The sequence below is a fragment of the Solea senegalensis genome, linkage group LG11 (assembly GCF_019176455.1).
Source record: "Solea senegalensis isolate Sse05_10M linkage group LG11, IFAPA_SoseM_1, whole genome shotgun sequence".
In the NCBI taxonomy this organism is placed as follows: Eukaryota; Metazoa; Chordata; class Actinopteri; order Pleuronectiformes; family Soleidae; genus Solea; species Solea senegalensis.
Window position 1 is genome coordinate 6,586,231 of NC_058031.1, and position 14,027 is coordinate 6,600,257.

Genomic DNA, 14,027 nt, shown 5'->3' on the forward strand with positions numbered 1-14,027 from the left:
TCACACCTGCGGTCAATTTAGAGAGTCCAGTTTGCCCAATCCCCAAATCTGTATGTTTTTGGACTGTGGGACCTTTCTGGTTTTTTAAAAAATAAAACAATGTAACCATATTTGTATAGAATGCTATAATATAGGCTATTGTACCTGCTCTGAAGACATGGTTGTTTGTACATCATAAATACATATTTTACAACAGCTGTGACAAACAATACCGTTTCCCAACTGTGGGGGGAACCAGAAAACAAATCCTACAGTGTGTTACTTTAATTTAGCACGAATAGATTTGCATTTGTTGATCATTGCCTATATGACGTTGAAAGACTATCTGTATTTTATAGATGCTGCCTATAAGGCCCATGTCTATGTTTCTTTGTCATAAGTGAGTAAAAACAAGTTATTCAATAAATGTTTTTACAGCCTCTACACTCACCCTCCAGTGTGTTTTCACATTCAGAGGATGATTAAAAATCATTTGGGTACGAATTAAATGCATGTATTTGTGTTGTTACACCTTAATATTGTTATTTATAACATTATACATGATCCTTGCAGTGAATTTGATTATTCGCAACACCCTCATTCTTATCGTCATTGCTCAGCTCAACAGCAATCAAATAAACTAAAATACATTTTAAAAAAACAAAACAAAACACCTACAGTATGTGTGCATGGTCTCTGAAGACAATAAGCAAAATAAATATATGCTAGTTTTACACTTTTTGGTGCTTGAAAACCACAAATATTAAAATGCATAATACTAATATGGTGATCAATGAGGATGAATTTGCAAACTCCTATGATGTTTCTAACACATCATTATGGTTAGTGCTATGTTCCTCAATTTACCTTCGGTTCTGTTTTAATCTTATTGAAAAGCTATTTCAGGTATTCATACAAGGCAGACTGATTTGAGTGCTTCAAATATGTCATATGAATATTAATATTTAAAAAAAATATTCCAATAACTGATATGTAATGTGACTTATCTTATAATTTCTATGGATATTTTGATTTGAATCCTTTTTTTTATTTTACACCCCTACTTTTTTAAAATACATGTCACTTGGTTGTGTTTTTATTCTGCAAAGCACTTTGCATTGCCTTGTGTGAAAACTGCTATATACAGTAAATAAAGTTCAATTGACAGCCCATGGCCAAGTGGAAAGGGAACTTGGCTTGTAACACCAGGTCAAAATGGTTGGGGTACTCCTGAGCAAGGTACCCAACCCCCAGTGCTCCCCAGGTGCTCCTAATTCTAGGATGGGTCAAATGCAGAGAAATCACATCCCTAAGGGGATTAATAAAGTATAGGATTTATTTGATTTGATTTGATACCATAAATTAATTGAATTAATTGATTAATTTTATTGTACAATGTAATGTAATGTACTTTATTTCTATAACCCTTTACAACAACCCACAGGTGACCAAGGTGCTTTACAAAATAAAAGCCAAAGCATGAAAATACCTTGAATAATGAAATAATGCCTGGGGCCCCCAAAATCCTTTGAAACACCATTGCCTGGAAAAACAATATTAATTTCTTTTGATTGGATTTTGAAACCATGTGTTTTTAGAAAATCTATTTACCTTGTGGCGTCTATTATAACATTTGAAAGACTTTATGTTTTAGTGTTCAGTGTAATTCTGCATACTGTTTTGTGTGAAGTATTGTTATTACTCCAACAAGCTAGGTGGCAGTAGTGTGCCATAAGACGCGAAACGGAGGAAGAAGAAAAACCACCGAGGGAGAGAGCTTCTGTCAAAGCACTCATGCTAGAGTTTCACGAGCTACTTACTAACATAACTTCTTTACAGACACACCGAGTTTGTGTCCTTGTTGTGGACAATGTCCGGCGATGTTGAAGAGCCAGTCGCCACAGACGAACCTCGGGTAAAGCGAACACTTTAAAGACAACAGTGTGTTTCTGGTTTGATGTTTGTTTATGCACTTATTGTGGTTCTGGTTTGGTGTAACGCGTGCTCTTGCTCCCCCTGCCGGCCAGTCAGCAGAAAACACCTGGAGTCTCAACTATGTCACGGGGAATCTGTTCCTCGGTCCACAGGACGAGGCTTTGGCTCACTGCATCAGCGAGGACTGCCGCATGGGGGCAGGCATCGCTGTGCTGTTCAAGCGGAAGTTCGGGGGAGTAGCAGAGTTAAAGGAACAGAGTGAGTCAGCCGTATTATTAAATATTCATTAGGAGAGAGACGTGTCTTATTTTTGGTGGCACTGATTCCCCAGGCAGTCTTTTAAAATGAATCATACAAAAAGCAAGTTAGTTCTTTGTTAGATTGTGTTTCATGACCGTCTTTGTGTCGATGCAGTAGAAATCAAATCACAATTTAATTAGGCCAGTTTAATTAGTGGAACAGAAATAGGTGAGAGGACATTTATGTTTCTGAAAACAACATTCTGTAAAATGAGGTACAGCAATCAGCCAATTACCCCAAATGCTCACCTGTTTGTTCTGTGTTTGATGTATATATATTTACTTTTTGTTACACTTAATTGAAATACATGTTAGATTCCATACAAGGGCTGAATGGTTTTGAATAAATATCTAACTGTGATTATTTTTGACTAAAATTGCCATATGATTTGCGATATCAGAGGGAGTGGTGTTTTTTTTACATAATTATTCTCATATTATCTTTTTTGAATAACATATTTAAAAGGATTGTTTTGTGATGCTTGAGCAGACCTTTGAGAAACAAAGATGTTTTCTTCAGTCTGTAGAATACAATGGGTATGGGTCAGGACAGTATTTTGACTAAAATGGTAATTTGACACAGATTTTGGCTTTAAGAAATATTGAGTTGAATTGAAGTATCATACCTAATATTACAAGTGAAAACTGGAGTATTCGTGTCCTACTTGGGATTAAATGTGAAATGAATTAACTACATTCAAATCTACACACTATATGTCTTCTTATTATTAGTTTTTTAATAAATATGTTCAAATAATCTCCCCTTAACTCTGCATGAGTGTATATTTGTGGTGGTGCATGCACTTAACACAGAGTGAAACTACTCTGTCTTGATTGAATGAACTTAGAGCTGATGTTCTGGAACTGGAAACTCAGAGTTTCTCATCTCAGGGTTCAATAAGACTCTGAGTTTGTTGAACCTCCTTTCTGAAACCGGCTCCAGCTTGCCTGTGTCCGTGTCCTCTCTGTCTGTTTTCCTACCAACAGCATGACAACATTAAAACATTCTTAATGTCTTATGCTTCATTTAGTGCACATTTATCTAACATTCATGCTGACAAATCTCCATTAGAGCTTATAATAAACATCTGTGGGTTGAAAACATTAGGGCTTTTTTGTGCTGCACAAATTGTGTTCAACAGTGGGGCAGGTTGAAGAAGGTTTAAAGCAAATTATGTTTGTGATTTATATTGTGTTAATATTCTTTTAAGGGTATTATTTCCTTTATGGTCAAACAGAAAAGATGACAGGAGAATGTGCTGTGCTGAAACAAGACGGACGTTTTGTGTACTATCTGGTAAAGAAGAAACAGTTCATTTCAAATTAACAATTTGTTGTTTTAAAATTCTAGTTACTAATAATGATAATAGTGTTACTGTTATTACCGTATATTGCAGATCACAAAGAAAAAAGCAAGCCAAAAACCCACCTATGACAGTCTGAGGCTGAGCCTGGAGGACATGAAGTCACACTGTGTAAAGAACGGAGTGACAAAAATATCAATGCCTCGGTTTGTATTATCCTCCATTGTCAAGAGAGACAAAATAATTAGCATAATTCATTAAGTTACTGTTACATAAATTAATGTGTATATATATATATATATATATATATATATATATATATATATATATATATATATATATATACACATACAGTATATATATATATATATATGTATGTATGTATGTATATGTATGTGTGTGTATAATTATTTTTTTTGTCTCCTTCCTGACAGTATTGGCTGTGGCCTGGATCGACTGGAGTGGGCAAGAGTGTCTGTGATCCTAGAGCAGGTGTTCAAACACACAAACATCTCCATCACAGTCTACAGCCTTCCAGTAAAAGCAGAGTCCACGGTGATGGAGGAAAACAGGCGCACATGATTGATGTAAATGTTTGGTTATTGTAATAATTGCATTTTGCACTTTTCTGTTATCGTTATTGCCACAGAATGTGGCTGTAACAGCGATTTCTCTTTCAGTGAGTAAATGTTATCTCACAAATAAATATGTTCTTTGCACATCAAAGTCAGCTCAGCCCTCATGATCTTCCATGGCTGTCTCCTATTTTTATTGGACGTGAGTTAAGTTTTTAGCTATTTTACAACAGGATACTGAGCCTAAAATATCAAGTGACTCTTTGTTTGCCCATCCGTCCACTAGACAGTTCTGCTGTTGGTTTAGCAAACTGTGTGTTTGCATTTCTTTCTGGGCATTCTATAACGTTGAGAGTGCTCATTGTGGTCTCTGCAGATGGTTTAGATCTTGTCTGGTCCATTATTGATCTTTCTAATTGGGTATTGTACTTTAATGCAGCTGGGACACAACTGACGTACTGGATGTGAGTTAAAAAACAAATGGGCTTGTGAGTCTGACACCACAAAGTCAATCCCACACGTCCATTTCCTCTTGCATTAGAAAGCCTTTTAACACATCACAAAGCCGAAGTGGATAGCAGCGAACTAACCTCGCACAATCGCCATTCATTTATTTAACTGTTAGAATTAAATAATCTCACTAAAGGTTGCCCCATTTAACTGTTAGACAACATGTGCTTCCAGTGAGAGTGATTACCATAAACCTCGGTAGCACTGAGACAGTTTGAACAGGCTCAGTATTTCGCTGTCTGTGACCCTCCCTCTCTCCTTTGGGGCACTTTCAATAATTCATGAGGAAAAGGCATTAACCACTGCGGCTGCCTGCCCATACTCCCTCATATATCCAGGCTGGCTGGAAGACTGTACTCACGGCATCGCTGCAACCAACCCCCGCTCTACCCTTCCCATCCCCCTTCATGCCTGGCAATTAGACTCCACACTGCAGCAGAGCCACCTAGCTGCGCTGCAGTGAGTGCAGGGAAATCGCCTTTCGTCTGACCTGCTGTCACACCTCCACGTGCTGCAGCTGGTGGAGTGTGCACCCAAATCTGTCCTCACCCCACCTAGTACCCAACCCCCCCCTCACTCTTTGTTCCCAGCCTCTGCTTCTGTCCCACTGCGGCCCACTCATTCCTGTTGGTTGCTCTCCTTCATTCCCTTTCTTACTCCTTTTTTTCTCCCACATACTCCCCCCACCCTCTGTCCTCCATTCCCTTTTTCTTTTTTTCTTTTCCTCGTTGTGTATGAAATTGCAGAGCTCAGCATTCTTCTCCACAGGCACTTAGGGAAAAAAGAAAAAAAAAAAGAGAGAAAGGGAGACAGAGGGATGAGCTGGGCAGGAAGGTTTCTGGTGCACCATATAACTGTCCCCTTCCAATTAAAGAAGAGAGCTTATGTTATTGAAGAGCAGCTTAGCCAATCAGGAGGCAGTGCAGGCAAAGACGGGAGGAAAAAGCAGCAGAGCGAGTGGGCAAGAGGAAGGGGGGAAAACTGCAGTGTGTGTGTGAGTGTGTGTAGTTTTTATCCCTCCCCTGAGCAGATCTTTATCAATTCTGGTACTCCACTATTGGGGTGCATTTCAATGAGTGTCTGTGTGTGTATATGTGGCAGAGTTGACAGGAGGACAGAGTAAAAGGTGTGTCCAGAGGGCTGTGGTAGACCCCTGACTTATTCATTCTGAAACTGGAAATAAGAGAAAGTAAGAGGAGATTGATTCTTTTTCTCTCTATCTCAAAGTGTCTCGGAGCCTGTGGAGAACGGGAAGAGCTTGGTGTCCAGGAAAGAGCGACCTGCACGGAAGGTAAGCAGCGATGCTCTCCTCCTACCACTGGCATGCTGGGTTTTTTACACTTCTGAAGTTGTTTCTTTTGCTGGTTTTGTCAGTGTAGCCACCCATTTTTCAGTCCTTCATGTGTAAGAACATTTAAATGTTCACATGGATATGTATGAATATATTTTTACATCATGAATACAAAGCCAAGGGAGAGGCAGCGGAGGAGGAGGAGGAGGAGGAGGAGAGGAGGAGGGGGAGGTTAGTGCGGGACTCCCTGATGCTTCTAGGCAAGTTTCTGTGCACACGGTTCTCTAGTGCTGCAGTATCCCATTACATCCCTGAGCAAAGCTGCCTCAGCATCCAGCCAGTGCCAGGCAGAGCAACGCAAACCGACCACCAGCTTCCAAAAAAAAAAAGACTCTCAGTGTTTGAACTTATTCCTGGTTGAGTACACAGCCAGGTATAATATTATTTGCACAAGTTTTATCTTTTTTACAATAAATGAGAGAGGGACTACATGTACGGCAGCCCATTTTAGTTTTATTGTATTGCATGCTCATCGTGTATTTCATTGGGGTTTTCTTAGATTGCACACTGAATTGGCATTTGACCCTGGTGATGAGTTTATGCTGTGTTTATCCAGTGCACTGGGACTTCCTTCAATCTAAAAGTGAGCTCACAGACTGGGTAAAATAGGATTAGTAACTGCAGAGAAGCAAAGAATAGTGCTACCATATCCATGTGCATATCACCATACTGTATATTTAAAATGGGCTTAAAAAACCAAAGTGAAGCATTGTTTGTACACAGTGAAGGTCAGGTGATTCATTATAATACATTTGTAATTTTTTCACCACTATGAATACATTTTCAGCTTTCGTTTTGCGCAGTCACAGTTTATTTATTACATCCCACTGGCTTTTTTTTCTTTTCTTTTTTTTTTGGGAAGTCTGACCTTCATCTTTTGTGAGTGAAGATGCCATAGTGTCCAGCAGTGGGCAGTGTTGAAAAAGCCCATGAACACTAGCCTGCTGCAGAAGGGGAGGAAATGGACTTAGTGTGTCTTGTGTGGGCACACTAAGAAGCAATGCTAGACAGGATAAAGAGTACAGTATGTACCGGTGTTCCTGTAGTCCATGGACATGGAGTTAATTCCTCTCCTTCTCATAACTAGACATTGAGACATGAACCTGGCTAGATCTGTTGAACCCAGTAACTGGTTTTAAATCCTGTTTTGATTATTTAACACTGAGTTATGTGGAGGAGAGGGCTGGGAAGGAAACATTAACCATTTCAGCACCATGGACAGAGCAAAGGCTGCTGATAAGTGATCCCTCAAATAGCAAATCACTGTTAAATATGATGTTTAACATTTTTGCATTCAGTTAATTAAAACATGCCTCTTTTAATTTGGCAAAACATTTACAACACTCCATAAATCCAATAGAAGTCCATATATGTATTCAGTATTACAGCTCCTTTTAATGGCACCGTCCTCTTTTCCAATGTCCGCTATTGTGAAATGACCATGAAGGGTTTACAGAACTTTGACTTCAACAAGCACCACCATGTGTCATAACTACTCACTATATTTTGCTATGTGTTCTGCCACTGAATTTCACACACGGAGCGACAATTCCCATAATCCTATGCTGCTTCATGACGTCGTCAAATTAGGTCTTGTGTTGTTGTTTTGACAGAGAGAGAGTAGCAGATATAGAGTGCATACATGATGGTAACAGTAACAGTACAGTTTAAGGTAAATGTAACACTGCAAACAAAATGTGCATTTTTCAAAGCTGAAAAGTCCAGTACACACGGTACTCAAAAGTGTACAACAGATTGTTAGAGTGTGTCTCTAACAGAAAAGAGGAAGATAATGGAAATGAAGCAGTTCAAATGTTCATATAAAGACACACACTAAGTTGTACACAGCTACATTTTAATTTTCCGTTTCAGTAACTCTTTGGGCTGTTGACCTAATAAACTGCCCAGTTACTCAGATGTCCATGTGTTCATTTGCTGTTGCAGTTGTGCTGTGCACATCTGTCCTGCTCTTCCACTCGACGATGTGAAGACAACACTTTTTCATTATTCATGTGCATCTCCTTTTCTAGAGCAGCGTTCATCTTAAAGAGAGCTGTGTTGTTTTTTTTTTACAGCGACTCTGAAAACCCAGCTCCCATCGGTTTCATTTTGTAAAGCTCTTTGTCTACCTGTATTATGACTGTGTGCTCCATGTGGGAGCCGCAACACTGTGGTTTTGTTCCACTTTGCTTTTCACTTCAAAGCTCAGAATGACGCTTCAAGCTGTGGGATGAAATTTCGCTTATGACATCTGGTTATTACGGTGTTATTTGATGATATTATTATGTGTATTAATATTAGCTTAGTAACTCATTATGTGTTTATAATAACAGAGGAGGTCCTTCAACACAGCGGCGTTAAAAAGAACAAGCGAATCATGTAATGGCTGCTATACGTTTCTGCTGACACCTGCTGTGACACAAAGCTTTGTTTTCATGTCATGGTTGAGAGTGATCTGCAAAGTGTCTCCGCAGGATGCAGCCAGCATACTTAGAGACTCATTCAGCTAGCAATGATCAGAAACCTCAGTCAGCTCTTTAATGGGAAACTGAAATGAGACCACTCGCTGTTTCCAAGAATTAGCCAGTATCCCTCTTGGAAAAAGAGTGCACGGCATAAAAGTAGTGTTACTGCTCATTAGATAAAATGGTTGATTTAAACAGCCAGACCTGTGTTCTGTAAGTTACCTACTTTATTCCAAGCTCATCTGTGATTCTGCAGGAAGGCATTGCAGGTGAGGTAAGCAAGTTTGCTTTCGAACATTGTTTCTGCATTACTTACACTTTTTTAAAAAATTGTGGTGGTTTTGGAGGAAGTAAGCAGCGGTTTGGCTCGTCATTGCTCATCCTCCATGGTGGAGGCTGTGGAGCCGTCCCAGGCCGCGAGCCATTTGTGCCCCAGTAAATGATGGCGTGGGCAACATTGTAGAGCAGCCACGACTGTCATGCCGGCGTGCGAACAATTGGAAGCAATCGTAAAACTCTGAGTGTCAGTGTGTGAAGACTCAGACAGGAAGAATAGGTGTTACTGTCATGTGGTTTAGGTTGCACAGATGAACGTAGAGGACACTGCAGATGTTAAAGGTGAGTGGATCCTCCTGGGGATCTAGAGTGACACCTAGATAAATACAGTGTTGGACGGACAGAGTGTGTGTGTGTCTCCTCCATAACCAGGAAGAAGGAGGGAGCACTTCACAAGTCTTTCCAAGGAAAGATTATAGGATTTGTAAATGAATTTGTGTAAATGTGTGTGCGTGTGAGTTACAGAGGTAACGGAAAGATTAAATGAGGAAAACACTGTGGCAGTGTTTGACACAGAGCACATTAGGAGTGCGGAGGTAAAAATGATCTTTTAGAAGGACAAAAAAGCAATGAGGAGAGCGTGAGGACGGGGAGGCATGACAAATGATGCAAGAATGGGGCGCGAGAGGGTGAGAGATAGAACGAGAGATTGTCAGAGGCAGAGCAAGGATGGAAGGGAGTGGGTGTGCATAGCCGTGCTACAAGCACTGCAGTACATTGCAGTGCCCAGCCCCCGCTGTGTTCTCTCCTCACCATCCGGTTCCATGCACTGAAAAGACCCCTGCAGCAGCAGCAGCGGCAGCAGCAGCAGCAGCAGAGCTGCACAGCACAGAGCGCTGCCTGCTGATGAACAGCAACCTTTCAGAGTGCTTTTGACTCGTCTTTGTGCATTCTGGACATTTAATGATGCACAGATATATATATTTATAAGGAGTGATGGCAGTGCACTTCTTATCATGACAAAACAGTCGACCTGTGCCTGCCAGCGAGTTGTCATGTAGAGAGAGGGAGTATTCGATTCACACTACCCCCTGGATTATGTAAGCGCACAGCACATTGACTTTACCCAATACCAGCTGAATGATCCTTCCTTCCCTGACTATGTTTTCCTCATTAGGAACATCTGCCACGCTGTTTGCTTTTGTTCCAGAGGTGCCGTCTTTGCAAACACGGACAGAGACTTTATTGAACTTATTGAAATGGAAACAATAGGGAGGCGAGCAGCATGTGCTCTTGAATAGCTTATGTTTGTGTGCCTGTGGTTTGACATTTTGTTGATGATATCCCTCGTGGTGAGTAAAAATAATGACCCAGTGAATGAGACCTTCGTCTGATGTAGGCCCACGTGAAAGTAAGCACACAGTTTGTTTAGTTTGAAATCCGTGTACAGTCTGTACACACGCGCATGACTCATTCAGAGTACGCCTCAGACTTAAGTTGTGTTAGAGTAATTATACAGCATTAGGCGAGGGCAAGTAGCACTCTTTAAACCATTACTTAAAAAACATGTGCACACAGACGCACATGCATGCAGATGTGAGATCTTCATCTTAATCCCATCGAAGCGCGAGAAAAAAGGCGAAGCTTGTTTGTCTCTGCTTTCATAAACAGTTGCCACGTTTCCATCCCACTGCCTGCCTGGGGGTGTGGACAGCTGAAGCGTAAGAGCTTCCTGTGTCCCCCGGTTTCCCTCTACTTTGCTGAGGTGGCTGATTTAGATTCGTGTGGACTGTCGCCGCCTCCCCGTGACAAGGTCTGAACACGTCTCTCACCATGTTTTGAAGGAGTTAAATCACATTGCCAGAGAGGTGTTTGGGCTGTTAAGTGTGTTTGCCTTGGCACCTCAGACTGCATTTGCTTTTGATTTGCACTGAAATCTGCACCAAGCTTTGAAAAAGATGACAGGAAATATGTGCTGAAATTGAATCATACCGCAGCTATAGAAATAGTAATCCAACCCATAATCATTGTAAACGTTTGTGGAAAAAGACACATTATTTCTGTAGGGCACCAGGTGCATTTAACCTTCTTTAATAACAGATACATCCTGCATTTTTTTTATCTCATATACCTGCATTTCACACGTGTAGTGTAATATCTCCTTAAAATAGAACAAACAGCTACAGTGCCTGCAGCAGCACATAATGTACAGGCCTCTGCTTGGAGGAAAATATTATTTTTGAATACGGATAGTTGAGAATGTAGCCATGAAAGGAAAAGACTCTCTATGGTTTGTGTGTGTGTGACAGAGATGGAGGAGAACAGCAGAGTGGTGTGGTGGGTGAGCTGCAGTGGGGATTTGGAGTGCTGCATTGAGCTGCATAATTAATGTTGAGAGGGTGGAGCTAAAGGCGGAGATAATTTGCGATGAACGAGCCGCTGCAACACTGGTAGAAGCAGAGCTAGCTCCTTTTTAGTCATGAAGAATCACCCTGTAGGCAAAGGAATGGGCAAAGCCTGGTATGGGTGTGATAGTTTGATGCAGAAACTATCACAGGTTTCTGCATCCAGCTCCAGCTCCTTGTCTCTGTCCCATCTGCTTCCTTAGCACTCAAAGCCAATCACTCTACACTGAACTGTGCAGCAGAGCCAAATGCCTCACTGCTGCCTCCAAAGGTCTGTTAATCATCCAATTTGTAGCTAAGCACCTTCCTATATGACACATCTGGTGTAACTCTCATCTGGTCTGTTTGAAATGGACCACGTGGCCAGAAGAGGGAGGAGGACGCTTTCATACATTTATTTTTCTTCTCTACTCATAGTTTGTGTGTCGACTGCTTTTTTTATTTTCACACTCTGCATTAGAGATGCACCTATTCAGCCATTCATCCAGGTCAAACATACAAGCAAACGAAACACACATGTGAATACATATTAATGGATTGAAATCATGTAGACTTTTATACTGTACGTTCCTGTTAGTCTTCAGCGCTGCCACAGCTCAGGAACCTGTTCAGCTTCTCTGTCTCCAGGGTGATATGCCCTGACCGGTGACCACATCTACATGAGACTGCTCTGCTGGCACCGCTGTCACCTAACCTCATCATCACTGTGGCAGCTTTTTTTTTTCTGCAACACACTCTGCCTACATGTCCTCATCGCTTTACAGTAAAAGCTCAGAATGAAGCCGCATTTACATTTTATGTGAATACGTTTAGTTTCCTTTTTGCAATTATTGACTTACTGCGAGTCGAGGAGTGTTGTTTTTTCCTGTTGTGTCTCATTCCACAACACGAACCAGCTGGAAAACGGGGTTGATAAACAGTGCAAAGCAACATATAAATAATCTGTCTGTGCAGATCCCTTTGCTTCATTCGCTTTAAATTTAATGCCGGCTGAATTAAGTCAGAGTGCTGCTTGATGAAGACACGGGGGAATTTGTGGCTGAAAAGTCAAAGAATTGCATGAATTACAGATAAGACTTCCATGCCTCCATGGTCCTGCTTAGATCTGGTATTAACATCTGTCTGTGATCTGATATTTGATCTGATAGCGTGTGGATTTAGTGTTAAGTGCGTCTGTTCACACCTGGCATTAAAGGGCATCCTGGATGCATCTCCTGTGACAACATCAGGTCAGGTCTGGCTTCCCACACCTTCTATTCAAATACACAGTGAAGTCTAAATTATGTTTTTACCGATTGCAACGACGTGTCAGATGTCAGCAGAGGAAAAAATTAGACAAGTGAAGCTTTGTGAGACAAGGCTCTATGTGCACTGATGCAACATGAAGTATTTAACCATCTGAAAAAATAAATTATATGATGATCTGTGTTAATATTGTGGCGCTGGCTCCAAATAGATCAACATTATGGATATTGATTACGATCTCTAATGTGTCCTAAGGATAGAATGAGGTCACATGCATCCTCAAATCACATATGAACTTATTTTCTTTGTGATCAGATCTGAGGACACAATCAGGACAGACTGGGTGCATTGTACATTGTACTTAGCACAATCTTGACATGATTGAATCATTCAGAATGGAGGATATTAATATTAAGTGTGAATGATGGCTACTGTTGATAGTGGGTCCCAGCCTGGAAAAGCTATGAAACATCTCATGTCACTGCTGTTTGGAGTTGGAGCTGACAAATTCCCATATCTACTGCATATAATATATGACCTGCGATTGGATGTGTCCTCCTGTCCCACTTACGACAAAAGCCAGTTGTTCAGATGTGTTTGCCAAAAAAGATTTGTCCTTGGCTAAAGGGCTGAGGGATCTCACAGAGGCATTTGAGATGCACATTGTGTCTCTGTAGACGGTGAAGTCGCTGGTAATGACAGAAGATTCATTTCAGTCCCCTGGAGCCAAAAAAATCACACTTAAATTACAACCTCGACATTATCAGGTGCAGTTGAAGGCTGATACAGTTTAACCTTGAGGGTACAGTACAACATAGAGCTATAACATTGCCTCTCTTTTTGGATGCAGTAGTTTAATCTGCCTATGGAACAATTTATGATTGCCTGCCAACAGCTGTCTTGAATAACATGCCTTCAGTGCATTTTGTATGTTTTTTCCTCTTCATATTTTATTTTTTCAGGCAGCAGAATTTGATGGGTTTTTTTTCTGCTCAGAAAAACAACAAAGCCTCATTAAATATATTGTTTTTCTGTCCCCTGAAATCTCCGAAATGAAGAGACATTTTCTGTTTTCTTTCCCTCTCCATTCCCACGGGCTTTTGCTGTGGGAGAGCTGAGTTGCCATTTCTTAGTGTTGCCAAGTGAGAATCTTCCCATCTGACATTCAGAGCGCTTGGAGCAGTGCAAACATCAACAGAAAATGTTTTTTTTTCTCTCTCCCTGCTTTAGAATAGAATAAACTCTGACTTTGAAATTGTTCCGAGTGTATGTCATGCTTGTGAAATGTAATGAAATTAGATCAAACTGCACACTGCCATGGGTAAAGAATTTTGTTGATCTATACAACCTGTGAGCTTTTGTGACCTCTGCCTTTTGTTTAAAATGTATGCTTTCCATTAGAGGGACATTGTTCAAGGAGGAATAAGGAGAATGCAGCAGGGAGAGGAGGAAGAAGAATACGTAAGCTCTGTGAGTAGATGCTGCACATGAAAGCTGCTTTGAGTTTTTTTTGAGGCCAGCGTGAAGGTGAAGGACAGCGCATACAGAATTTCAAAAAAATACTGTCGTTCTTCTAACAGTTATGCGATGACATTTAGTTTCCATACACCTGAGGGAAGACAAAGGAGAAATGGAGGCATAGGTAAAATAAAAAAATATGCGATTTACTCGCATATTTTTACA

General features: G+C 40.7%; 2 protein-coding genes across 6 annotated transcripts in view; both read left to right on the top strand.

The window, feature by feature from the left end:
- Positions 1–1,733: 1,733 nt before the first annotated feature.
- Positions 1,734–4,243, top strand: oard1 (O-acyl-ADP-ribose deacylase 1). 2 transcript variants are annotated; one of them, XM_044037653.1, is made up of 5 exons: positions 1,734–1,894; positions 2,007–2,172; positions 3,452–3,510; positions 3,584–3,723; positions 3,952–4,243. In XM_044037653.1, exons 1-5 carry the CDS (start codon positions 1,850–1,852, stop codon positions 4,097–4,099), a joined length of 558 nt encoding a protein of 185 aa, XP_043893588.1. In that variant the 5' UTR covers positions 1,734–1,849; the 3' UTR covers positions 4,100–4,243. The 2 variants fall into 2 exon arrangements, with proteins under 2 accessions (XP_043893588.1, XP_043893589.1); XM_044037654.1 differs by having other exon boundaries at positions 3,611–3,723.
- Positions 4,244–5,379: 1,136 nt separating this feature from the next.
- LOC122776885 (synaptotagmin-2-like) overlaps positions 5,380–14,027 on the top strand; it is a 62,397-nt gene continuing 53,749 nt past the window's right edge. For 3 of the 4 annotated variants that reach the window (XM_044037647.1, XM_044037651.1, XM_044037650.1), the window contains exons 1-2: positions 5,380–5,728; positions 5,830–5,893. The gene's annotated coding sequence lies outside the window, so the exon portion shown is untranslated. The remainder of the gene's footprint in view (positions 5,729–5,829; positions 5,894–14,027) is intronic. The other variant, XM_044037649.1, reaches the window with a different exon arrangement.